Source organism: Rhineura floridana, chromosome 7 (genome assembly GCF_030035675.1).
Source record: "Rhineura floridana isolate rRhiFlo1 chromosome 7, rRhiFlo1.hap2, whole genome shotgun sequence".
NCBI classification, from domain to species: Eukaryota; Metazoa; Chordata; class Lepidosauria; order Squamata; family Rhineuridae; genus Rhineura; species Rhineura floridana.
In genome coordinates this window covers 111,962,572-111,989,775 of record NC_084486.1, presented here as the reverse complement: position 1 = coordinate 111,989,775, position 27,204 = coordinate 111,962,572, and the positions used below count along the sequence as shown (strand labels likewise).

The following is a 27,204-nucleotide window of genomic DNA, read 5'->3' as shown; positions in this document are numbered from 1 at the left end:
GCTAGCTTTAACCGGGGTGTAGCAGTTGCCGGTTGGTTCCACCCTCCTCCTTCATCCAGCAAGCACGGAGAGCCATGAGAACCCGCGAAGGTCTTCCGAATCTCTCTTCCGCAATACCAGAATCAGCTGGTATCTCACGCACATGGAAGGGCGCGCAGGCTTCCAAATGGCAAGAGATAGGCTGGCCGTGGTGGGAGGAGGAGGAGGTGGAAGAGGAGGAGAAGGATCACGCCAGAGGCCAGTTGCCGGGGAACAAAAAGGCAATGATCGCGGGTGGTGATCAGATAAGAAATTAAGCCCCGATCCAATCCCAATGCCCCTTTCCCTCCCTCCCCCCCGGCATGACCGAGAAGAGCGCCGGGCTGCTCGGCTGAAGATGTCACTCCAGATTGCTGCAGTCCCAGGGACTCCGCGGGAAGCAGCAGCGAAACCATCTCATTTAAGAGGCGCCCGGGCGTAAGAGCGGTTCCCTCCGGGGTGAGTGGGTGTACCAACCACGTCCGTCTCGGAGGACGGTCACTAAGGTTGGGCATGAGGGCTGGGTGGTCTCGGGAAGCGGGGATGCAACCGCACACCAGGTAGAAAGTCGATGCAGGCAGCGGCGGCGCAGCTTTGTCTGTTCCCAGCGGGAAGATTTGCTGCCGCCGCGTGCTGCAACTGCAACAGTGAGGTAACTCGCGGTCACTCGCCTTTTGGCCTCGCCATACAGGGGTTTTGCCTGCCGAGTCGCGGCCGCTCTTCTCACCTGCCGCTGCCTGGGAGGTTGGGGCCCCCCTTCAGTCTCCGTCTGCGCGCTGGTCTCTGCAAAAGAAGCAGCGCCTTTTAAGGAACTCCCGTCTGTACTTCCCCGGACCCCTCCCCAGCGCTCTTTTCTGCTTTCTGTCGGGGTGGCGTGGGGCAAATCACTTAAGAAGACACCATGACGAAGAGCCACAGTCTGAATGAGCCAATGCGCTCTAAAGGACCCTATTTACTGGGCACCCTCCCTCTCCTTTTAAAATTCCTTGGTAAAACACTGTCCCAAAACGTTTTCCCCATTTTGCCCAGGGCGGCTGGAGGGGGAGTTTTCATATCCTTTTGATGGTTTTTTTCTTTCGTTAAGAGTTGCCCTTCTACAGTGAGGAACTGGAGAACTTTTTTTTTCTGTCGCGGAGGGTCACAATGGCCAATATAATCCGTGTACGCGCGTGTGGCGCAGCTGGTAGAGGGCAGTTCCGAAACTCGTGCTGGGTGGAGTCAGCCAGAAAGTGGGAGGGGCCACCTCTTTTCTTGCCCTCTTCCTGTCACCCCATTTTTCCTTCTCTAAATTGTGATAGCCTTTTCTCTCTCCCTCTTCTGCTTGCTAGTTCTTACCAAAACTGACTGATCAATTCTTATTTGAACTGATCACTTTCAGAGAGCTTTTGATATTAGGGCTCAGGGCCACATGAAATTAGGCCAAGGGGCTGCATGCAGCCGTAGGGCTGCAGGTTGCCCACCCCTGTTGTGCAGCAGTCACTTTCTTCTGACTCTCCTTAGGCTGTGTACATACCATACATTTAAAGCACATGTTTTCTCCCAAAGAATGCTAAGGACTGGAGTTTATCCCTCACAGAACCACAATTCTCAACACCCTTAACAAACAAGTTCCGAGGACTCTTTGGGGGAAGTCATATGCTTTAAATGTGCTTTAAATCTTTGAATGGGGATTGGAGGTATTTAGTGTGCATGTCTGTAAGTGCATGCACATGATCATTATTAACATTGCAAGACATGTCTCCTCAGGCATAAGTCCGATTGAGTTCCATGGAACTTTCTGCCATATAAGTGCATATGGGATTATAGCGTAAGGCATCATGCTGGGCACAGGCCTGCCATTTCACATGCTGCAGTTTGTGGTTTATTTTGAGATATTAAACATGATAATCTGTTACAAGAGTGGCTGTTGCCAAATAAATTAATGCAGAGTACCTCAGGGAGACAAGTCTTCAGTAATGAGTATCTTTGGAATGAAAGGAGGCACTTGCCAAGTATATATTGAAATGTTATATAATCTTTTCAGGATTAAACTCTGAAGGAGGCTTACATAGAAGTCACAACATCAACAAAAGTGCAACATTAAAAGAACTCAGAATAAGTGTCCCTATTTCTGTCTCTGAATATTGGAGGACATGCAGTCCTTGGGATTCAAGGCAACTAACATAGGTGGCAGTATATGTACTGTGTTATTCTCTGCACGTTTATTCAAACGTCCCATTCGATTCAATGGAGCTTATTCCCTAGTAAATGTGATTAGTGTATACACACTAGGGTGGCCAGATGTCTGTCTAGTTTTTGCCCAGAGACTCTGGATTTTTGGGGTTCTCTCTGGGTGAGTCAGCTTAATCTTTGGACTCTCAGCAAAGAAGAAAGGCACACTTAAAATGTAGAGGAAGTAATAATGTACAAGCATAGTGTGAAATCAAATACTTATCAGGACCTGGTATAAAGAAATATTTATATAAGCATGACTGTCAAAGATGTTTATTATTTACACAACCTGTAAATATATTTGTAGTGCAATCCTATGTTTGTTTACTGAGAAGTCCCAATGTATTCAATGGGGCTTACTCAAACAGGGAAGTGTGCACAGAACTGCAGCCTCAAGTGATAAGGAACACTCACCCAACCCAAAATTCAGAATCATGCCACTTTAAGCAGTTTTGCAACTGTTTATACTTTTTTTGGTTATTGATTTTAAAGGGATTTATTTCTTGTTGTGATCTGCCTTGGTGTCCAATCGGCAATCCTACCTCACAGGGTTGTTGGGAAGACTCCATACACACACTGGAGATGTAAAAATACATAGACCCCATATGATAGTTTATTGTCAAAATGAGTTGGTCATTGCAGAACATTTTTTTAAAGAATAAAATCAGTATTAGTTTCCTACATGATAAAAACAGTGATATCTATGTAAACCCTGCCTAATTGCTTTAAAAATAGGATTGGAGGGGAAGAGAAAGATTTACAACACAAACACAATTCTTTGCTATGTTCACTCAAAAGTCCCATTAATTTACAGCACAATCCTAACCATGTCTACTTAAAAGTAAATCCTACTGAATTCAATGGGAATTACTCTGGGTATGTGGGATTAGCATTGCAGCTTTACTCCCAGAAAAGCAAATATTTGATTAAAACTTCATATTGGGAAGGTTTTCAAAACACTGCCATCTTCAACAGTCCAGGAAAAATTAAGCTTGTTTGACTCAAGAGGAAGAAAAGACTTTTGGTACTGCTGAAAGCTATATACTTACTCAATTTATGAGATTTTCAGATAAACAGGAAGAAACAAACATTTTCCAGCTTTACAATGGTACTGCCTGGAGGCCCAGAAATCCCTTGTCAATCACAACCCTGACTTCACTTATTGGCTACAAACCTGAAAGGGAGGGGTTAGAGCAAGTTGTGGGGGGATGGCTGACGTTTTGGTGTATATCTTGAGAACCAGACCACATAGAAACTTTTTTTTTTAAATGAAAGCTGAGAGTCCAGAGATTAAGTTGACTCACCCAGAGACCTGGGGAGGACCCCAAAAATCCAGAGTCTCCTGGGAAAGACTGGACATCTGGCAACCCTAGAAGGGTTTCAGCATTCTCCTGAAACTACAGCAGATTCTTCTATTAACTGTTTAAAACTGTTTATTACTTTAGGGAAGGCATTTCATAGGAATTAGTATAAAACCCATGGGGATGAGGATACAATGTGGGGCTTCCTCTGTGTCTACCCATGCATATACAGATCTAGATCTCCCGAGACAAACACAAGGTCAATAGTATGACTGGCTACATGGGTGGGGCCTATATTACTTAGGTGCAGTTCCCAAGAAGTCATGGTTTCAATGAAATCCCGAGGGGCTCCAGTTAGAGTGGTCTCAGCGTGCACGTTGAAGTCCCCCAAAACCAATAAGTTGGGGGAGAGCAGCCGTACACCCGAGACCACCTCGAGCACCTCGGTCAGGGAGTCTGCCGTGCAGCGGGGTGGGCGGTACACAAGCAGAATCCCTAAACTGCCCTTTGGTCCCAACCTCCAGTACATACAATCAACAAACTTGGTCTCGTGAAGAGGAGGTCTGGCGAAAACCAAGGACTCCCGATAGATAACTGCCACTCCCCCTCCCCGCCTACCAATCCTCGGCTGCTGTGCGTATTGGAAACCTGCTGGGCACATGGCCTCAAGTATGGGAGCTGAGGCCTCATCCAGCCAGGTCTCCGTAATACACACCAGGTCTTCATTCTCATCCAGGATAAGATCATGGATGAGCGATGTTTTCTGAACTACAGACCTGGTGTTACACAACAGCAGTCAAAGGTTGGATGGAGTCTGACATGCCCCAGTTATCTTCTGGTTGTGGACAGGCCCGGAACAGGGGATGGGTATAATGCATCTATCCCTTGTTCCCCTAAACTGGCGTGGCCTGCCACCTACACCTCTCCAGGATCTGCCGCCTAGCCTTATAATGTCATGGCTCCCCACCCCTCTCACTGCGCTCCCCTCTGGGGAGAAAGAAAGAAAGAAAGAAAGAAAGAAAGAAAGAAAGAAAGAAAGAAAGAAAGAAAGAAAGAAAGAAAGAAAGAAAGAAAGGTGATGGGGAGAGGACAGGACCATCTCAACTCTTTCTCCTCATACTTTTTTTTAAAATGGCAAGCCTCCAAACTGCTGCTATTATTATTGTTATTGTTGTTATATTTATATTTATTGCCCACTCTTCACCAATAGGACACAGGGTAGGTTACAAAATCTAAAATACAATATTAAAAAGAATTAAAACACAATTCAGTCACAACAATAGGGTGCATTCTGAAAACATACATCTCAGGAGCTGAAGGCCAGGGTAAAGAGGTGTGTCTTCAGCACTCACAGAAAACTGTATAGCAAAAGGTGCTAGATGAACCTCTGCAGGGAGGAAATTCCATGACTTAGGGACTGGTACAGAGAAAGGTCTCTCCCAGGCCACCATCCCCCAAACTTCTGAGGGTGGTGGAACTACTAAGAAGAGCCCCACTGCTGATCTTAGCACCCAAGAAGGAAGGAGACAGACTATGAAATATTTGGGGCCTAAGTCATTTAGGGCTTTAAACACTTTCCCCCCCGCTAGGAAAAAAATAGTATGGACATAATTTGTGGGAGGAAGGAGCAACTTGAGGACAATCAAGCCTGCATAAGACTCGCAGAATCAGAAGGGCAAAGTTCTTGCATGAAGCACATTGATGTGAAGTTCCACTACCTTAAGGACATAAGGGAGAAAGGACTTCTAGAGATGACCTACTGTCCAACAGAAGAGATGACGGCTGATGCTTTGACCAAACCATTGGGCAAAGTCCGACACCAGAAGCTATGAGGCAAGATGCACCTTGTAGAATGAACCAGGTTCTTATATAGCAGATTAAAGAACAACAAATGGATTTATATTTTGATTTACGTAGATGACTTACTACTGGCTTATGAGAATCCACAAGACAAGCAAGAGTTAGTAAATAATCTAAGCAAGGAAGTTGAAGTGAAATGTCTAGGTGACATCACATACTACCTTGGAATACAAATTGAAAGAGAGGACAATGGATCCTTTCTTCTGAATCAAAAACAAAAGATTCAAGACCTACTTGAGAGTCTAGGACTGAAGGATGCACATCCAGCACCTACACCAATGGAAGTAGGATACTTGAAAACAGACCAGAACAATCAACCCTGGGAAGACAGCAAAGGTACAGACAAGCTATAGGGAAACTCCTGTACATCAGCACAATAACCAGACCAGATGTGGCTTTAGAAGTGGGATACCTTTGCAGAAAAATCAGCTTGCCAAACAAGAAAGACTGGGAGAGAGACTGTCAAGAGAGTGGCAAGATATCTGAAAGGCACTGCAAACCTAAAACTAAAGCTATCAGCTACTCGAGATCCTAAACTTCTAGGATATGCTGATGCTGACTGGGCTGGAGACACCAAAGATTGTAAGTCAACCAGTGGAAACTTGTTCTACTATGGGCATTCACTTATCTGCTGGACAAGTCGAAAGCAAGAGACTGTAGCACACTCACCTACTGAGGCTGAGTACGTATCAGCTGATGAGGCATGCAATGAAATGCTGTGGCTACGCAAGCTTCTACGAGACTTGGGCATATCTGAACCAGAGCCCATCAGAATACTTGAGGACAATCAAGCTTGCATAAGACTCGCGGAATCAGAAGGGCAAAGTTCTCGCATGAAGCACATTGATGTGAAGTTCCACTACCTAAAGGACATAAGGGAGAAAGGACTTCTAGAGATGACCTACTGTCCAACAGAAGAGATGACAGCTGATGCCTTGACCAAACCATTGGGCAAAGTCCGACACCAGAAGCTACGAGGCAAGATGTACCTTGTAGAATGAACCAAGTTCTCGTTGAGAAGGGGTGTTGGAATATATGTGTTCAACTCCAACTTGTAGGTTGAGGCTGCATGGGGCTAAAGGCGTAGCTAGAGAGGAGACCTCTTGGTTGCCAGGCTACACCTGTTCTTTGATCTCCTGCTGTCTCTTCCTTCCTGCTTTACTGATATGCAAGGAATGTTGATCTCAGTTCCTTCCTACCTTCCCAGCTTTTTCTTCTTTCTCGAGAGGGGAGCAGACATCTTTCCTTTGTCTCTCCTCTCAACCAGCATGAGGGCTAGCACTGGGACCAGTGCAGGCTGCTCCAGCATAGCTAGTTAGCTAGATGTAAGGACTCTTTCCTATCAAGCATGTACTTCCAGAATAAAGTAGTTATTTCTTATTTTAAAGCTTAAAGTCTCTGTCTGACTAATTTGCAGGGAAGGTAGAATCTTAGCAAAGATTCAGACACACACACACAGCTCACTCAATACTCTCCGTTCCGCAGCGCAGCATTTCAACACTCCGCGACAAGAGCAAGGGTCCCAGAACAAAAATGACTTAACGGGATTATTATGAAGATAATAACAAGTACAGATCATAAAGCAATTTGTATGCTAAAAGAGCTTTAGAAGTGCAAGTGCTAATATTCCAGGATCCCAGCTGTTACATTTCACTGTAACATTTGGAACTTGCTGGTCTTGTTTGATTAAGAGCAAATAGCAGTCACTGATATTTGGCTTTGCTGCTCCAAAGATTGTCTGCTACTTTTCTGGTAACCGGCTTGCTACATGACAGTTGTGGAGCAGCAGTCTGATCAGTGACTGAATGCAAGATACAACACTGGGTCAAGGCTGCTCTGAGTCAGCGCTGAGGTGAGTGCCTGTGTCCTATCATAGTTCTATCTAGCTGATGGGTGTGTGTACACTTTTATGAGTGCCTTTCCCGTTTCTGGGTGTATTTACAGTGCAGATATCCAAAGATACAAATACAGGGAGGATTACAGTGTGAAACACATTTGTAGCCAAAGATTCAGTTCCTACAAGGGCTCAGTAAACATTTCAGTTCCTACCCTAGTTGCTAGGCATTGAGAATCTGCCTCCAGTTTGTGTCACTTTGTCTGCAGCTGACTTGGAGAAGAACTGGAATTTCTCGGAAGACATTTTTCTGAGAAGTTTTCTAAGATTTTTCTTTTTCACATCCTCCCTCTAGAAAAAGACTGCCACTCTGAAGAATTTTCAATATTCTCTACCATTTTTGTTGTTGCTATGGTGGCATTAGCAGCAGCAGCAAAAGCAAAATCTAAGGGAAAAACAAACAAACCTGTGCTTTGTTCACCGTTAGTGGTGAGCCCCACCTCCAAGAAACTCTTGGAGAATTTCTCCTCTCCCTAGAGAATTCAGTGAAATAGCCCCCTCAATTTTTCTGCCTTCAAATAGGGTGAATTTTGATAGACCATTTCTAGCAGCTGTACTGAATGTCAGAAGATAAGCAGCGTCTAACTATCTATTTATGCAATTTATACAATTGCATGCCATTCTTTTATATTTTTTCTTGGTGATGGTAGAGGAAATGCTCTTCCATTCACAAGGAAAAGTATTATTCCTTTTAAAAGGGGTCTCATAAATCATAAGCTATTTTGGCACGCAATGGTTCATTATTAGTGTAGGGCTATAATTTGATCACAGAGTGGGAAATACTGGTGCAGTAACACGTCAGTTAACAAATCCTCCAGGAAAGAAGCTCCTTTTAACAAAGTCTTTCTTGGGTGCAGGGGGCATGTGCATATTCTCAGAATGTGGCTCCTTGTCTACTGGATTGCGGCTGATGCAGGCAGCTCTCATGTGTGGCTGTAATGGTGCTCCTTGCCAGGTGACACAGGAGCCTCCACAGTGAACAGTGCTTCAGGTACCCTGGAAGCACAGTTTACTGCAGACATGTCTGATCGAGTGTAGACGAGGATGGCAGAGAGAGAGAGAGACCAAGCACAGGGCTGTGGTGGTGCCCTTTGTCTGCCTGCTTGAGTGTACAGAGAGGAGAACTGTGCTCAAAGCTTTAGATTGCTACAGCAAGATGCTACATGATAAAAGAAGAAAGGCAAGGCAGGCATCCTTGGATGCTTTTTGGAAGAAGCCTTCAAGTGGTCTGTATGCAAGGCTTATCTGATCTGGTTATATTATTTCAGACATGCATATTGTTAGTTTTGAATAAAAAGTTTGTTGAAATATGCTGAACTGCTCTTCTTTTTTGTGGTGTAGGAACCTGTCCCTGTTCTTTCCATGTTATTCCTATCTCTGCTACCAATGTTTATGTGAAAGAAGTAATGTCCAGGAATGCATGTACTTTGTTAACGGATGTATTACTGTATATTTTGTGGGTAAAATTTATAATAATATAAAATATAATTTCTGGTACTGCTTTTTTGTGGGTTTATCCCATGACCCTGCTCTTACATTTAAAGGCTTCCCATGTTGCCATCATGTGACAAACACATGGGTCCTTACCACCTGATTATTGCCTTTGCCATGGCTGGTAAGGTTCTGCATTGATGGCCCCGTTTACATGGTGGTAGTGCAATGGAATGAACCCATAGAAAGCGACTCCCATGCCACCAGAAAATCGCATCTAAAAGGCACCTCTGTCAGCCACCAAAGTGAAGATGGGTGTTTGTCAGACAGATAGCTGTGATTTCAGTTTTTATCCAGTAAAATATAACTGGAAGAAGAGAACCATGGGTGGCTGGGGCATGCACTGATGGATATGGTATTTGTCTCTGGAGCCATGTTGCTTGGTGCATCTGCTAGTGTACTGTTCTCTTCCATGTACACATATACAAAAACTGTAGCATAAATATATGGGAGCTTGCATATTTAAGAATGCAAATTCCATGCATCTTTTAGAGGTTTCTGTTTGGCAAGGTGCAGAGCACAGAGAGTGGCTTTTAAGGTGTAGACAAGCAACAGATGGGTTAATTACACTAAACAAGCAGTGCAGATGGCTGACCCATTAAAATCAGCAGGCAGGTTACTTCTGGGTTGGATTGTGGCCGTTATTGTTTTTCCTTTGGTCAACTGCAGAAAATAAAGTACAAAATATAATTTTGGCACACCCAAACTTACCATATCTATCTATCCATCCATTTATACATCATTGTAAGGTTAGATTCACTTTTGAAATTGGAATAGTACCTATGTCTATAGATCCACGTGCCTGTCTCTTCCCCTGTTGTGCTTTAGTCAACTTCAATTACAGAGTTGTGTACGTTGTGTGCAACTTTACGCTGGAGTTTTTGTATATTAAATTTATTAAACATATAATATACAATATATATTTAAAAAGTTAAGAAAATCTAGCTCTTGATTAAATCCAAATCAGCCATTAGAAACATCTTAAGCCTAACTTTCTTGGCTTCTTTGTTTAACCCTAGGTGGCAATTCCTAGAAAAGGTTTACCTCTACATATATTGACAGGTGGCCTTTAACATTGTTCCTTTCTGTGACAGTTCAAACAAACTCCTGGAAATTGCAAGCTTGGTTGAGGGCGAGTCAGACCCATTTTGTTTCAGTTGATTAATAAAGCACCAATAACTAAGATAAAAGACAACTCTGAGTCTGTGTGAACATTTTCTGTTTGTTTCAGGATATTTGGTGGAAAATGTACGCCAGTCGTGAAGATATTGGCTATGATTGTGAAGATGATTCCAAAGACAAAGAGAAGAAGATTATGCCAAATCCAGATATTGATGGTGGATGGGCTTGGATGATTGTCCTTTCTTCATTCCTGGTGCACATACTCGTCATGGGATCACAAATGGCCCTTGGTGTTCTCAACATGGAATGGCTTGAAGAATTCAGCCAAAGTCGAGGCCTGACGGCATGGGTCAGCTCTCTCAGTATGGGTATTACTCTGATTGTTGGTAGGTTCTGACATCATTGCTATTATAAAGCTGTTAGCATCCTGATCCAAAGCTTCACATGAACTCTTAACACAGCCATATTGTCCTGCCTGAAGTTGAAAGACTCAGTCACAGTTGCGTCTGTGATTTTTTCTCTTTTTATTAAAGTAGATAGATGCATCAAAAGCTTTACAGCTCATTAACCTCTCTATGCTTTCTAGGAACTTTTACCCTGAACTAGCACTGACTAAGCATGTCTTTGCAGCTCACAGATGTTGATTCAGCAACTAACTCCTCCCCTGAGTCCACTTAAGTAGGCTTGGCTTTCGCAACTAAACCACAACTCCTACTCAACTGCATCCATTGAACTTTGCACCTCTGAAGCATCTGAGCGCGGGGTGATGGGGGCTTGATCTCAGCTTCCCTCTTCGACTGGTGGGGGCTATCTGGCTGCTCGAGCATGGGAAGCTGTGGGGCACTTGGCTGGGGAATGTCAGGTTGACAAGGCAGCACCTCTGGTGCGGGCAAGAGTTGTGTGTCTAATGGAGCAGTCTCTGACAAGGCAGTCTCTGACAGTTCAGGTTGTGCTCTAGCAGGGGAGCCAGGATCCAGGGGAGTTGAATTGACAGTGGCAGGGGTCTGGGTGTGCTGTGAGCTCTCCTCGCTGCTCAACCCCTCCCTCAGCTCGTACAGAACATATCTGCTAGGCTACTCAGTGGGACAACTAGCTTTACACATATTACACCAGTATTGAAAGATCTGCACTGGCTGCCAATTAGCTACTGAGTCATGTTCAAGATTTTGTTGTTGACATTTAAAGCCCTAATAACTTTGGACCAGGACACCTTCCAGACTGCCTCTCCCAGTACAAAACAAACCAATTTTTATAAGATCTTCTGAGGAGACCCTGCTGGTCACTTGGTGACAACACGGAAGCAGGCCTTCTCTGGAACGCCCTCCCTCAGGTAATTTGTGAGATGCAGACAATAATGAACTTTAAATGCCTCTTTAAAAACTTACATGTTTATCCAAGCTTTCCTGACTCTTAAATTTTTCATTTTTGTTTTGAACACTGCTCCATTTTGTTTCTGATACACAGATTTTTATCTAGCTTTTAAAGCAACTTTATGTGAATGTCGTTTGTATTTTTATTCTTATTACTGCATTTTTATTGTAAATCACTTAAAGGCTTTTATTATATTATGCTGTATTTTAAAAATAAATAAAATATCATTAAATGAAAAATAAACAAATTAATGGCTACACATTCATTACAATGAAGGAAACAGATCCACACATGGAAAGGAATGTGTATGTGGTTATGGTTCCTCCATCAAAATGAATGTGGCAGGCCTCGGAAGCAAGAAGCCCTGTACATGTGCTGTCCCTTTAAGACACCCCAGAACATCTGCCTAATGGTAGGGCCAGCACATTGAATACTGTACTTTTTCCATAGTCTGAGAAAAAAAATAGTGCAAATACTCTGCAGATTGTATGGTGTTCTCAGCATTTTTGCTTCATTAATGATTGCCAAAGAAAGTAAGCCAAGAGGAAAGAAAGTTCTCAGGTCAATACGGCAAGAACTATATGCCTTTCTCTTTCTCTAAAGCTCTTTGGGGGCCTCGCCAGACACCAGAGGGGAAAAATTATTTTTAGAAGTATACCAGTGTTAATCCCAAGCAACACTAATGATATGATAGCCCATCAGCATATAACACGTAGCAGGAAATAGCCTTGCTATGAGGAGATAGATTTTATATTTATTTTTTCCAAAGGGAGAGGTGTGCATTCCTTCATGGGAAAAGTAACTGAGCTGGAAAAATGGAGAACAAAAGGTTCCCAGAACATCACTGCTGGAATGGACTTTCTAGGATTTGCTACTTTGCTACCCTTGTTGTGTTATCGTACCTTATGGGCTTCATGAGTGCCCCCTATTTTTGTGCTACACTGTTCATCTCCACTTTGTCAAATATTCCACTGCAAGCCATGATGTTATAAGTACTAGCCAATTGGTGTCCATGGCATTCATATGACTGCTGTCTAAACTATTGCAATAGACACAGTAACCGTAGCCAATGTGGTTGCAGTTGGGCAACTTGGGGCTGCTCTTTTGGTTACAGGTAGTAAATTTGGAGACTTGTACAGTTTTCAGAACATCTGTGCCCATTTCCTTGCTTGGGGGACTGAATACAACTCACCTTTTCTTCCCTCTAAGTGTGTCTCCATGTGCACACACAAGACTCCACCAGCACCCAGAATTGGGACAGATTACTGGCCTCAGACTTCTGTTAGGATGAAAGAGAAATCAAAGACATCCAGCCTCAGCCACTTCTTCCCTAAATCTTAGTTAGGTCAGCCTTGTATCAGTCATGGAAGCCTGAAGTTCCAGTAGGCCAGCCAGAGAAGGCAGGTATTCCAAGTTTCCTTACAATGTGTAGTTGATAGTTTCCCTTCTGAAGAGTCCTGTTGGGACTCCTAGTGTATGTCCAACTTATGTAGATCAAAAAAATGAGGGCCACCTGGAAAAATCCTACCCCTCACCCTGTTTACCAAAAGAGGATTCTACCTATTGCATGTTACTTAAGTTCAGTTGCCAGTGCAGAATGCAAGCCCCTATAAATACCAATGCAAATATAGATTGTGAGAATGTTTAAGAGGGGACCATGCCCTTGAGAGGCTGGAGTTGAGTCCATAATGAAGTCTGTAAAAGCCAAGAACCACGTTTATGGGCAGTATTGTCAAGCATTGCACAGGACACATGACAAAAGGCTCATATTCTGCACTAGCAGCTGGACTTAAGTAACATGGCATAGGTAGAATATTTAATATGAATCTGAACAGTGTGTCGCAAAAAATGGAGAATGCTGTTGTAACTCAAGCAGTCCAGTTGGAAACAATGTACCACATGATTCAAGGTTAAAATGTTCATATCACCACAAACCATTCCAGAACAAGTGGAGATCTCCAAAATCAGATCCTGCAGAGTTTTATATTGGGGATCAAAACATTTAGTAACAGCCTCTTTTACCATTTGAAACTGTTTGCCTGTTTCCTTTTTTCTGTAATTCCTGCCTGCTATCTGAATTTCATATATTGACTAGAAATAATTGGCTGGATCTTTGGGCACAGATCTCTAGCATTTAATGATTTAATGATTTTGAACAGGTGGCCTAATATTTGCTGAACTTCTTGCAAAAGATAATCAAGTGGTTTCAGATATTATTATATTTTTAAGAAGAGAATAAACAAAACTTTAGGAAAACAATTTATTCTTCATGTTTTGTCATAGGTCCTTTTATTGGTTTGTTCATTAACACCTGTGGTTGCCGGAAGACAGCAATAACTGGAGGAATCTTGAATGGCCTAGGATGGATATTGAGTTCCTATGCCTCAAATGTGCATTACCTATTTATTACATTTGGGGTTACAGCGGGTAAGCATGTTTTAGTTTTTGAATATACATTTGGATATTATTGTAACTTATTCTTAAGAACACAAAATGCTAAAATGGGCAAGCCTGAGACTAGGAAGAGAGAATCATTGTGCTGTACAATTCCTTGTGATCACAGAGACTCCACCACAAATCCAAAATTACCCAGCCTATAATGGTTTCTTCATTCATTTCAATGGAGGGGACAATTTTGTGTATACAAAACAGTATACATGAGGAGATGCATCCCCTACTGAAGTCAGCAGTGATGGTCATGCATGCAGGATGTATGTAAGCATTTCAGATCACCTGCACAATTGTCTGATTCAGGTGATGTGTGGTGTTCTCAGATTAGGTGGAAAGCCACAGCTATCTAAACATTTTAATGTGTATATCTTTTAGCAATGAAGCAAATGCCTAAGTTATACTTGCAGAATAGTAAACTTAATCTTCTTGTGAATTTACAAATTCATTTACTTATTTTTGTACCTCCTCCCAGGGTAGTTTACAGAATAGTTGAAAGCAAAAGATGCAGTGACACACAACAATAAAACACACAGTTTACCCATAGCTCTTTGACTTGCTTTAGTATTCCAGAATTACCCTTTGTCCTTCCAAACTGATTGTCCACTGGTAATCTGAAGGTTGTGATGCAAGCATGCTTTCCTCCCCCAAGATCCTTTTTCAAAAATGCAACCAAAAGAGCATTAAAATTAATAGTTAAATAGTACCAGCAAGACTGAATTACAGTATTTGTATATCACAGTAAGCTATAGACCATCTGTTATCATTAACGTGTGAGTCCCACCCACTTTGTTCCTCCTCACTCCATTCTGCTAGTGCACAGGGGAAGCAGACTACGATCCCTGGCTTTACCTTGTGTCTGAACCAGGGAACCTGGTTTGTTTAACTCCAAATGATAAACTGAGGTTTGTTCTTCGCTCATCAATTGTGGTTCGATTGAGTGAAACAAGCCACAATCCCTGGTTTGGACAGAATGCTAAGACAAGGATCATGGTTTGTTTCCTCTGCACACTAGGAGCAAAGTGAGTATGATTTACTCGTACACAGTAAGTACCATGGTGTGTGAATGTGGCCAATGTTTAACAAAATCCCTTTACTGCAGTAGAAATATATACCAGTTATTTAGTGTGTATCAGTCACTTATATGGTTTCAAGAAAACAGGGCTGTGAAACAAAATGTTTGGTATTCCTTTAAGGAGGCATTTTAATGAATGTACAAAGTTTAGTGCATAGGTGTAAAGAATCTAAATAGACATTTGGGTCACCTAGGGTAGTCTGCCATTTCAGGATAACTTCTTCCAGTTTCACACTGCTGATCCTTGTGAGCGGTATTCACTGGGGTTGATTCAGGACACTATATGTTAATCATATTTGATTTGCTCTTTCTTAAAATTAATTTATGTTCAGTATTGATAATCTTTTTTTAAATAACAAGCAACCTTTGCCCTGAAGGAGGCATGACAGCTGATTAAACAGAGTGTCTAGGCCCAATTCAAGAGTTTCAAGTAGTGATAAACCCAGTTGTATAAAACTTGGCAGTTATTCAGGCAACGTTGCATGCAACAATGTATTTGAGTGTGTGCCATAGCTAAATAAACTTAAGTGTTGTGCAGTCCTAAGCAACTTTACTCACAAGTAAGTCCATTTAAATCTATGGGGCTTAAGCCCTAGTCAGCTACCAGAGATGGAATACTGTGTACAATTCTGGTCACTGCATCTCAAAAAAGATCTTTTAGAACTGAAGAAGGTGCAGAAAAAGGCAATCCAATTAATCAGTGCCCTAGAACAATCCCGTTCCGTGCCCGGTACTTGTCGGGCAAAGGGGCGAGTTTGCGGCCACAGCCGAAGCTCAGGCCACCATCAAGGGGGTGTGTGTGTGCACACAGCACCGGCGTGACACGCAGAAAGGAGGCGGGGTGGCTGAAGGCCATTTAAGGCCACTCCACCAGCCTCCCGCCCTCCTTTGAATTTTGGCGGCGGCGAGGCTTTTTGGTGCGGCAAGGCTGCAGCACTGTGAGGCCTTCCAGCACCGGCAACTGCTGCGAGGCTCTCGGCTTGGCAGCCTTGAGGCCTCACAACGGCGGTGGTGAGGCCTTCTGACCGCGGGAGGTCTAATGGCGGCGGCGGCAGCAGCAGCGGCAGCGGCGATGCCTTCGGAGAGCATGCGTGGCGCCTTCAGTACACATGGAGCTTTCCCTGGCCTTTCCTTAGGCCAGGCCTTTGCGTGCAGCAGCGAGGCGCGCCGGCGAGGCACGGCAGCGACCCTGGGAGTGGCACAGCAGGCATTCAGGCCAGGACATTTAAATTTGTTTTTGTGAGCTCTTGCTGGGGGGGGAGGCTAGTGCTAAGGGACGGTCAAGCTGGCCTCAGGCCCCCACCGCCGACTTTAGCAGAATAGTAGCATAGGTAAAGCTGGGGTGGTGGTAACATAGGTAAAGCCTGGGCGGTAGCAGCGCAGGTAAAGCCTGGGCGGTAGCAGCGCAGGTAAAGCCTGGGCGGTAGTAGCGCAGGTAAAGCCTGGGCGGTAGCTGCACAGGTAAAGCCTGGGCGGTAGCAGCGCAGGTAAAGCCTGGGCGGTAGCAGCACAGGTAAAGCCTGGGCAGTAGCTGCATGGGTAAAGCCTGCATGGTAGCAACGCAGGTAAAGCCTGGGCCGTAGGAGCGCAGGTACAGCCGGGTGGTGTGTGTGTGTTTGGTGCACTGAGTGGGGCAGCTACACGAAGGGGAATTTTATCCTACCTAAATGTCCCATGTGTATGTCTCAAGGATGTACCTGTACAAGGATGTACCTTGTACCTGCTTGCAGATGCCTCAACAGTGGAACAGAGCCAATGCACTTCATGTGCTGTTATTGCTAGGATTATTTTACCATTTACAGGGATCTCGGACCCTGGAGATGGAGGATTGAAGCTCAGTAACAGATCACTTGCTTTGCATGCAGAGGGTTCCCAGGTTCAGCCCTCAGTGCCTCCAGTTAGGGCCAGGAGATACTTCTATTGGGGTCCCCTTTCCCATTACAGAAAGTGAAATAGGAATAGACTCCTTTTCTTGATACTGAAGTGTATTTTTAGTTTAAATTATATGTTACTTTTCATTTACCAATCACCCAGAGAGGTAATGGGCTATCGGACAGCCATCTGTGGGGATGCTTTTATTAAGGGATGTATTGAGAAGGCCATTCCTCTTCCACACTGTTTTTGCAAACCAGGAAAGTTCAGAGAGGGGCAAAATTTGCCTGCACTCCTGCACCCTCCTGCTGCCCGTGGCCGCTACTTGTTTGTACAGAATACCCTAAAGATGCTCTGTCATAACGTAGCGGCCATTTGGATGGGAGCAATGCTATGTAATTACAAAGAGCAGAGGCTTTTTGAGGAGGGCGGGTGGCAGCCGGAGATAGAAAGGAGGCTGCAGGAGCCAGTAAGGATCCCAGTTAGTGCTGCAACCTCACCTCCAAAACTACCTCAACTCCAAAAATGCAAAGGGAACTCATCCCCTCTTTTTCACTGTTAAGCTTCTCCTCCCCAAATACGTTCTTCAAAACCCAAGTAAAAATATACAAACCTTTCCATCAGTTAAGTCCCATACACCTCAGTCCTAAAACCCATTTAATCTGCAATATTCTGAGTAACCATACATAGGATTCTGCTGTATGTGTGCACATGGAAGAGGTAACGATATACTCAGGGGGATTTTCTCATAAGTAAGTATGCATAGAATTGGTCCAATTCATATTTTTCTGAGTAAATTATTTAAACATAATGGAATTCTTTTCAGCAATCATGTGCAGGCTGCACATTTGCTTGCATCTTCTCTTTAGCTAGTTTACAAACTGGTCTGTGGATAAGGTGGCCACCTTTTTTACAGGCCACTAGTCCTGTGCTTTTAAGAGTAATTTGATCTGCAGACATTAGAAGATGACATTGCTCAACTCCATGCCATCTAATAACTGCTGAATACGAACCTGCAATTAAAGGCACAACAACAGGCTAGAAGGATATGTGGGGCCAGGGCCCCTCAAAGGAGTGGGAAGCAGCCCCCAGCAGAGGCTGCTCAAGAAAAGTGTCCCTTCCCAGCTAAGCTCGAGGTGCTATGGACCTTGCTTGCAGACTGCCCAGTTATGGGGAGACTCGTTTTATTAGGCAGGTTTTTCTTTATTATGTGGTTTTTCCGGATCCTATACGGTGGCCCCCGGCTTGCCCTTATGGCCAGCAAACTTAAATCAGTCTTAGGTATGGACGCACTGGTCCAGAGGAGAATTGATAAAGACATACAGTTGGGCAGGGTTATTGGCCCCTTCCCATCATCCCCTACCTCTGCTCTCACAATGCCCCCCCATATAGTGCCCAAAGTGGCAGTGGGCGAAGTCTACCTGATTCACCATCCGTCATACAAGTGGGGTCAGTCAGTGATGGCTTCATACCAGATAGGCTATGCACAGTGCACTACACTTCATTCAATATAGTGCGCACCTGTGGCAGAGAGGCCTTATGGGCAAGTGTGGCAGCTAATCTGCCGGCATTGCCAGCTGTTACACACGGTGGATTTTGAGCTGCTGAGTTTTGCCTTTTAAGTCAACTATGCAGCAGAGCATTACCTATGGGCTGCTGTATTCTGGCATGGAGCACTTCAGCCCCTTCTTGGAAGGGACAGCCAGGAGATGAGAGGCCTCAGAAGTGGTGGGGCACTATTTTCATGATTTACAGTTGTCGGGTAGGGCAGACTTTGGGTGCATGTTAGCGCTTGATGGCACAGTTTATAGCGTAGCTATGAACTGGGGGGTTCTTTTGGCAGCTGGGAAAATGGAGGATCCTCCCCCAGTGTTCACCTTCCAGGGTATTAAAATTGAGTTTTGGACCCAGGGCTGCAGGCTGCCTGGGAAAAGCTTGAACAGTTGCAGATCAAGATCCTGGAGTTTTCAGGGGCTGGGAAAGTGTTTGCTTTCTGCCCTTCAGGTATTGGGGGCCTTCTGCGGTGGGGTTTATGGTACCATAACAGGGATTTCACAGCCTTACCACAGGTTCAGGGTTTTGGCTGCCTTATGCGCCAACCTGCGGTGTGGCCCCCTCCTTTCCTGCAGTGCGTCAATGGTGTTTCAGTTAGAGGAAGGACCGACTCTGCTAGTCCCATACCACATACTGGGAGATGGGGGAGGGGAGTCAGAGATGGCCATATGCCTATCTGCTGCCCCAGCATGCTCACCAGCTATCAGAGGGCAGGAGGGGATTCCTGGGAGTTAGGGGCTGGCAGGGGCTATGCAAAGTGTGGCCTATTCCTATGAATCACGTCCTGGAATTCATCACGGATGGTAGGAGTAAAGCTTGTCTGTCAGTGTGTCACTAGGGAGGCTGGCAGGGGGCCTTTGGGACCATTCAGACGGCTTGGGATATGTCATGTGCTGGCCGGCTGGCCCATGCACACCCCCATAGCCCTTATCCTCATCATCCGTGTTCACCTGACCCGCCAGGGATTGTAGATCAGGGAGGTGCCCTGTGACCATCATGCTTCAAAGCTCAGCAGTTGCATGCAGCGGCCCTCGCACTTAATTTTGGAGCCTTCCGGATGGGGGGCGGGGGTGTTTGGGTCCAGGTCAGACATCCCTGCGAGCCATCTTGTGGTCCGAAGTTTGTTTCCAGGCAGACCAGGGGTACAAGAGTCACTCCATTATTTTATCCTGCCCCAGGACTGGACACTTCCCCATGAGGGCGTCATAGTGTTTTTGGCCTGAAGCTACAGGCCTAGTGCCTGATATTCAGGGGGAGGGATCTTCCCTCATAAAGTTTCGGTCTAGTGTCGCAGTGCCTGGGAGCAGACCCATGTGGGTTTTGGGGGACATGCTTCTCCGGAATTGGGGTTCCCTACCCGGCAGTGGGATTGCCTACCTGGGACGGTCTATTTGGTTTTGTATATGCAGGTGCAGGCCGTCGGGAGGTGGAAGTAGGGGGCGCATGAATACATTCACCCCTGGGGCAAGTCTGAAGGTCCGGGACCCAACTGTTCACGATTGTTTCCGTTTTTGGCAGGTTGCTGGATGGGGATGGAGCAGATGCGCAACCTACTCTGCAGCCATGGCATGATCTTATAGGCTGGCCTTGGGGCCGCAAACGCACATTGGTTCACAGCTGGGCCTCTGATGGTGGGCCACGGTTTGGTGGCTGGGTCGACAGAGTATGCGCTGGGATGGTCTCCTACCCATGTTGTTCCAGCAGGGTTCAGGGTGGAAGGTTCTGCAGGTGGTGGTCATTCCCCTGGGTGGGAATGACCTTGGTTACTGAAGGGCAAGGCCCTCAGTGGTAGGCATGTGAGGACATGCAGTTGAGGCCACGATAGCTTCTGGTCGTCTGCTGTGGTTGGACATGGAGGGCAAGGCCCTCAGTGGCAGGCATGTGAGGACATGCAGTTGCGGCCACGATAGCCTCTGGTTGTCTGCTGTGGTCAGACAGGGAGGGCAAGGCCCTCAGTGGCAGGCATGTGAGGACATGCAGTTGAGGCCACGGTAGCCTCAGGTCATCTGCTGTGGTCAGACATGGAGGGCAAGGCCCTCAGTGGCAGGCATGTGCGGACATGCAGTTGGTGAGGCAATGTTGGCATCTTCCTGATGGACCTGCAGAGGGGTCTGCACGAAATTCTTATTGGGTGTGGGGTAAAGGGAGACTAAGCAGAGGCTTGTCCCCCTTTTGTGGCAAAGAAGTGCGGGAAAAGGTTAATAGGGAAAGGGCAGCTAGGTGACACCTTTAGGCACCTTTGGGGGTGATAGGCGGTCCGGAGGCCTGCAGCTCAGGGCTATACGGCCCGGGGGCAGAATACGGACCGCCTTTGGGGCAAACGTGCCTCATCCGCTCGGAGTTTCAGGGCTCCGGGGGGCGGTGATGCGGGTTGGACCCCCTACACATCTTCAGGGTGTGGCCTGAACCGGGGTCTGGCACAGGGCAGCCCCGGGCTCAGGCAAGGTTTGGTCGCCCTATGGCTGCAAGCAGGCTTTGCCTGGATCATCAGAATGCTCCCGCACTTGATTTCCCCTCTGCAGGTTCATTATTCTAATTGATTCAGTTTAATAAAGTGGCCCATGATTTAACCCAATGGATGGTGTTTGTGTTTTATTTCAGCAATAGGCCGCAACCCGCGTACAAAGAAAGGTTCCAACTTTGGGGGCTTTTGAGTTTTGAAGAAAACTGAGTAATAGGTGACATGGTAGAAGTTTATACAGTTATGTATGGTATGCAGAAAGTAGACAAAGAGGTTTTTCTTCCTCTTTGATAATACTAGAGGCTGGTATTCATCCAATGAAGTTGGATGGAGGAAGGTTCATGTCAAACTAAACATTTTTTTACATGGTTAAACAATGCAATTTGCTTCCACAACATGTGGTAAAGACCTCCAAATTAGATGGCTTAGATAAGATAATGGAGGATAATGGTATGATGGAGGATAAGGCTATGAATGGCTACTAGTCATGAAGACTTTATACTACTATGATCAGAATGCCAGTTTCTGGAGGGAAACTGTGGGAGAGGGCTATAGCCCTCATGTCCTGCTTGTGAGCTTCCCAGAGCCATCTGGTTGGCCACTGTGGGAAACAGGGTGCTGGAGTAGACAAGAGTTTGGTCTGATCTAGATAGGCCTTTGCCTGATCCAACAGGGCTCTTTTTAGGCAAGTGTCCTCAGGATTGAAGCTTTAATGCAAAATTAAGTGAAGCATTTGACAAAGTTTTGTATTAAATTAAATAATTCAAGTTTTGGATAGGGCTTGGAACTAGCCTACATTAAAAGAGATAAAATTTTAGATGTCTGCAACATGCCACAGCATGTAGATTATGGGACATTGCTACCTAGAAGTTGTTGTCATCAGCAGCAGCTATCACCTGCTATCCTTTTACAGACGTGTGCAGGCAGACTTTTGCTCTTAGCTGCCCTTCCAGGAGTGTGAGTATAAACAGAAGGGCAAAAAGGGAACAGTAAAGTTTGCTGTTTCTAGAAGAGAAAACTGATTTGTGGCATAAAGAGGGTTAATTATCACAAGATATTTTAGTATCTGAAGTGGAAAATCCAACTGCCACTCTCTGCAGTAAAAATATATATATATTAGTGAAATCAAATGTTATGACTCTGCTTAATGACAACAAATGCTGAGGTAGTCTTCCATCTCCTGGTAGGGTTACCCTGTATAGCAGAATAAATTCTAGTCTCCTCTCTTTTCTAAGGCTATAGCAGCCATAGCCCCCATTAGAATAAGATGAGAAATCTTTGTTTTCTACAATAATTTTCATTTTGACATGAGAAGCTGGCGGAGGGGTGGGAACCTTAGGGGAAAGCTTTCTGAAAACAGCTAAAATAAGCACATTAGGTGCTTAAAGATAGTAAAAGCATTATCAGGCAGAAAATATGCAGTCCATTAGTCTGCAAATATTTTCTTCTTCTCACAGACGATGCTACAGTGTTGACATAAGACCAGATTGTATTTTCTGTGACACCCACTTAAATCAACTAACTTACAAAGAACTGTTTGAGCATAAATGAAAACAGAACTGAGATAAGTTCCAGCTCTTATCTCAGAAAAAGAACAATTTTAAATACTTACTGTAAATAATTCCTTAATGAATATGGATGGGGCAAAAGCCCCAAACTCCATTCCTATTTACTGATCCTACATGTGAAGTAGCTTCCATCTTTAGGGCAGACTACACGTCTAATGAATCTGTGGCTTTTACCTACAGCATCGATGCTAGATATGCTCCAACATACATACGTACTGCCATTTCTGTAATTAGTCTTTGGTCTTGGGTTCAGTCATTCTGGCTTTGGAGATTGATATGATTTGAACTTGAGAATAATACTATGCATAATCTTTCTGGTGATGGAGATGAGTCAGCCGCCAATTCATTTATGAAACCCAGATGGCATGGGAAGTCACAGAGAATGGCCCATAGACCATATGCTGGCTATATATAGGGCTTGATCCTACAAGTCTTAGTGCTTACACTACTACTGTATCCACTCTGGAATATGCATTATGACAGCTTGTCACAAAGCTGATCCTCAGTGGGCTGATTTAAACTTTGATGTATCTTCCTTTGTGACCAACAGGCCAATATCAATTCATGTTCATTCTTTGTCCATTAGCTGCTGGTCTTACTGATCCATTTTCCTCTCACAAAAAAATATTGATATTCATATAGATATTTTAAAGGAAATATCAATTTTAAAGGGAAAGCACTACATAAAAATCTGATGTGCGATGATAGAGAATAAGCAAATTAATGGAAAATTTGGTACCAAATCCAAATTGGGCAGAATTCTAGCACATCCCTAGTGTGCATAATATATGCATGTGTGTATAGCATGCTAAAGTCAGAAAGGATTTTTTTTACTTGCATTCCAGGATAATAGTTGTGTTTGTAAGTTGTACTACAATAAAGTATAAATCCTCTGTGTATTTATTTGTTGATAAAAATATATACCACTGATTTGTATAAAATATCAAGTTGGTGCACAACCATTACTCATCAATCCCAGTGGGGTAAACTTCTAATAGTCTAATCTGAGATACCTATGATGAAAATTAAAGCAGGGCGGTCTTTATTTTGGGTTAGTTAATCCAGAACAGTTTTGTCTCTGGTTTTGCCCAGCATTAGTTTTGGCTCCACCTAGTATGCAGCCTCCAACAGATACCCCTAATGAAATGCAGCTGTTGTCTACCCCTTCCCCTAAAGATGGGTCTGTTGTGAGTTGAATTTGGGGCATCTGAAAGGGTCCCCAACCAGCCCTGACAAACTGATAACCACTGAATAAATAGTTCAACGAAAAGCAGGATATCCAGATATGGCAAAGTGAGCCCAGAGTGTCTTGTGCAGTATATTCACATCTGTTTGTGATTTCTGAAAGCTCTTCTCCACTGCCGATTGTAAAAAGAGGCATAGGTGCCATGGTGTCCAGAATGGGGCATACTGATGTAGCTATACCCTACTACAAGAACATCTTGTGTAGGGTAAGTGAGGCAGGTCTGCCTGCAAGAATGCATGTTAGCCGCAGTCCCACAGTTAATAACTTAATATATTGCTGCCTAGAAGTTGGTGACATATAGATTTACTCCAGAATGCTTGACTTTGTGGTGTGCAAAATGAGTTCAGGGTGACATGCTGTTCCTGGTCTTTACCCATTTCTACAACACTTAAAAAGTTTTACAAAATGCTGCCACAACGTATATCCATTTCTGATTCCTAAAGAAGCATGCAATCACAAATTGGTACAATTTCCCAGCATGCTAGTGGAAGCCTCTCTTTAACCCTTAGGTGACACCATGCTCAATTATAACATTTGGGCCTGATGTCAGTTCGCCTGCATGTGAATGTAAGACTACAGTGAAGATTTCCCAGCTAATTTAAGGATCTTTCTTTTTCAGGTATTGGGAGTGGCATGGTGTACCTGCCTGCTGTGGTCATGGTAGGAGAATACTTTCAGAAGAGAAGAGCACTTGCCCAGGGACTCAGCACAACTGGGACCGGGTTTGGTGCTTTCCTGATGACGGTTTTACTGAAATATCTTTGTTTGGAGTTTGGCTGGAGGAATGCAATGTTCATCCAGGGTGCAGTCTGTCTGAACCTGTGCATTTGCGGAGCACTCATGAGACCAATTTATTACAAGAAGGAGGCTGCTGAAAAAAGTGGAGAGAGAAACAACAGCCAAAGCAAGAGTCAGGCAGAAACTCTCTCCTGCTCTGCAGAAACACTGACATCTAATGGCATCCTATGGGAAGAAGAAAAAGAAGCAAAAGAAGAGCAAGATAAGGATGAAAAGTGTAACACTTTTCCAGCCTTGGAAAACAAAGATGTAGCCAGATATGACAAAAATATCTATGCTCTTTGCATGCTAAAGACAGTGAGCCAACTGACTGTTACAATCCGGAAAGGCTTTGGAGCCTGGTATTCTAGTTACTTCGGCACTGCATCCCTCTTCACCAACAGAAAGTTTGCAGCCTTTGTGTTTTGGGCCTTGTTTGCATACAGCACCTTTGTCATCCCTTTTATTCATCTTCCAGAAATAGTGAAACAATATAACCTATCTATACAGAATGATATCTTCCCTTTGACCTCTATTATTGCCATTGTCCACATTTTTGGTAAGGTTATCCTTGGCATTATTTCTGATTCACCCTGCATCAGTGCTTGGAATGTCTTCATGGCAGCCAACTTTACTCTTGTCTCCTGCATTCTTATTTTGCCACTAATGCACACATATGCTGGGCTAGCAGTGGCCTGTGCCCTAATAGGATTTTCCAGTGGATATTTTTCACTTATGCCTGTAGTAACTGAAGATTTAGTTGGGATTAAGCACCTTGCAAATGCCTATGGAATCATCATTTGTGCGAATGGGATTTCAGCGCTCCTGGGACCACCATTTGCAGGTAAATGTAGTGTTTTGTTGATCTGACTTTATAGCCAACACATGCCATGTAGCCTCTAGAGTTCATAGTGAATAATTGCATATACATTTCTCATCCTCATCCTCTCCACCAATTTCATTATATGGGTCACATTCCTAGTCAACAGATATGCCTATGCTTATTCTCTTCTTTCCTTAGCACAATCTTGAATTTAAAGGAAAGGAGCTCCTAGTGTGGTAGAAGTTGTTTGAAAAGATACCACAGCACTCACAGGAGAAAATTGCAGAGAGAACTTCAGCAGTATCAGCTTCCTCACAGAGCTAATTAAGCCTGTCTAATCTCATTGGCTACCAGTTACTACTACTGAGCCTATATTAGCTGATTCTGACAGTCCTTTTGCTTTATTGCAGGAATTTTCTCTTGGGGGCAATCTCTGCTGATATGACCTATATTTATTTATTTATTTATTTAAAACATTTCTAACCCGCTTTATCTTTCCAGAAACTCAAAGTGGCGAACAATTTCAATATAAAAACATAAATACAATATACATAATAAACTATAATCACTTACAAAAAAATAAATATACTAAAACTACATAGTAACATATACATGTTATCATAATCTATTAAAATTAGAACATTACCATTCCTCATTTAAGTTAAACACCATTTCTCCTTAAAAATTTTCCTATTCTTATTCCTATTCCTTATTTAAGTTGAACACCACCCGGAATAGGAATGTCTTAACCTGGCGACGGAATGCCAAAAGCGAAGAAGTCAATCGCACCTCAACTGGTAATGAGTTCCAAAGTGTAGGGGCGATGACAGAGAACGCTCTATCTCTAGTTCCCGAAAGATGGACTTGTGAAACTGAGGGAATCACAAGAAGGGACTCATCAGAAGATCTCAGGGGGTGGGAGGGTTCATAAAATGACATCTGATCGGACAAATAAACAGGGCCCAAACCATATAGGGCTTTAAAGGTTAAGACCAGCACCTTGAATTGAGATTGGAAGCTAACTGGCAGCCAGTGGAGCTGTTGTAACAAGGGGGTTGTATGGGTTCGAGGGCCAGCCCCCGTCAGCATTCTCGCTGCTGCACGTTGAACCAATTTAAGCTTCCGAACTGTCTTCAAGGGCAGCCCCACGTAGTGCGTTGCAGTAGTCCAACCGGGATGTAACTAAGGCATGTGTTACCTTCGTCAGATCAGACGTCTCTAGAAACGGGCGCAGTTGGCGAACCAGTCTTAATTGGGCAAAGGCGCTCCTGGACACGGCCGAAACCTGAGCATCCAGATTCAAAGCCGAGTCCAGAAGCACACCCAAACTGCGAACCTGAGTCTTCAGGGGGAGTGTAACCCCGTCCAACACAGGTAGATTCCCTATTTCCAGGTTTGTCCCACGACTGACGAAAAGCACTTCTGTCTTGTCTGGATTTAATTTCAACCTATTGACCTTCATCCAATCCATCACTGAGGACAGGCACTGGTTCAGGGGTCGGACGGCATCTTTGGCGTCAGGAGGGAAGGAGAAATAAAGCTGGGTGTCATCTGCATATTGATGATATCGGACTCCAAACCTCCGAATGATCTCACCCAGAGGCTGCATATAGATATTAAATAACAAAGGAGACAGGACCGAACCCTGAGGAACCCCACAGGTTAAAGGCCAAGGGGCTGAGCGGGAGTCTCCGAGTATTACCTTCTGCATCTGGCCCTCCAAGAAGGAACGAAGCCAGCTCAACACAGTCCCCCCTAGCCCCATCCTGGAAAGCCGGTCCAGAAGGATACCATGATCAATAGTGTCAAAAGCTGCTGAGAGATCCGGAAGAACCAACAGGGACACACTCCCCCTGTCAAGTTCCCTGCGGAGGTCATCTACCAAGGCAACCAAAGCCGTTTCGGTCCCATGGCCAGGTCTGAAGCCGGATTGGAGAGGATCAAGATAATCCGTTTCATCTAGGAAACGTTGAAGTTGAGTAGTCACCACGCGCTCCATGATTTTACTTAGAAAAGGCAGGTTGGAGACTGGTCGATAATTACCTAAACACAATGGTCTAAGGTAGGTTTTTTCAGCAATGGTCTTACAATCACCTCTTTCAGGCATGCCGG

General features: G+C 44.4%; 1 protein-coding gene across 2 annotated transcripts in view; it reads left to right on the top strand.

Moving 5' to 3' along the window:
- Positions 1-219: 219 nt before the first annotated feature.
- The window catches only part of SLC16A14 (solute carrier family 16 member 14), a 31,954-nt gene continuing 4,969 nt past the window's right edge, over positions 220-27,204 (top strand). The window contains exons 1-4 of one of the 2 annotated variants that reach the window (XM_061636874.1): positions 220-477; positions 10,007-10,283; positions 13,552-13,695; positions 24,112-25,113. In XM_061636874.1, coding sequence (XP_061492858.1) covers positions 10,022-10,283; positions 13,552-13,695; positions 24,112-25,113 — 1,408 coding nt within the window. In that variant the 5' untranslated portion in view covers positions 220-477; positions 10,007-10,021. Of the gene's footprint in view, positions 478-601; positions 671-10,006; positions 10,284-13,551; positions 13,696-24,111; positions 25,114-27,204 lie in introns of those variants that run through there. The other variant, XM_061636875.1, reaches the window with a different exon arrangement.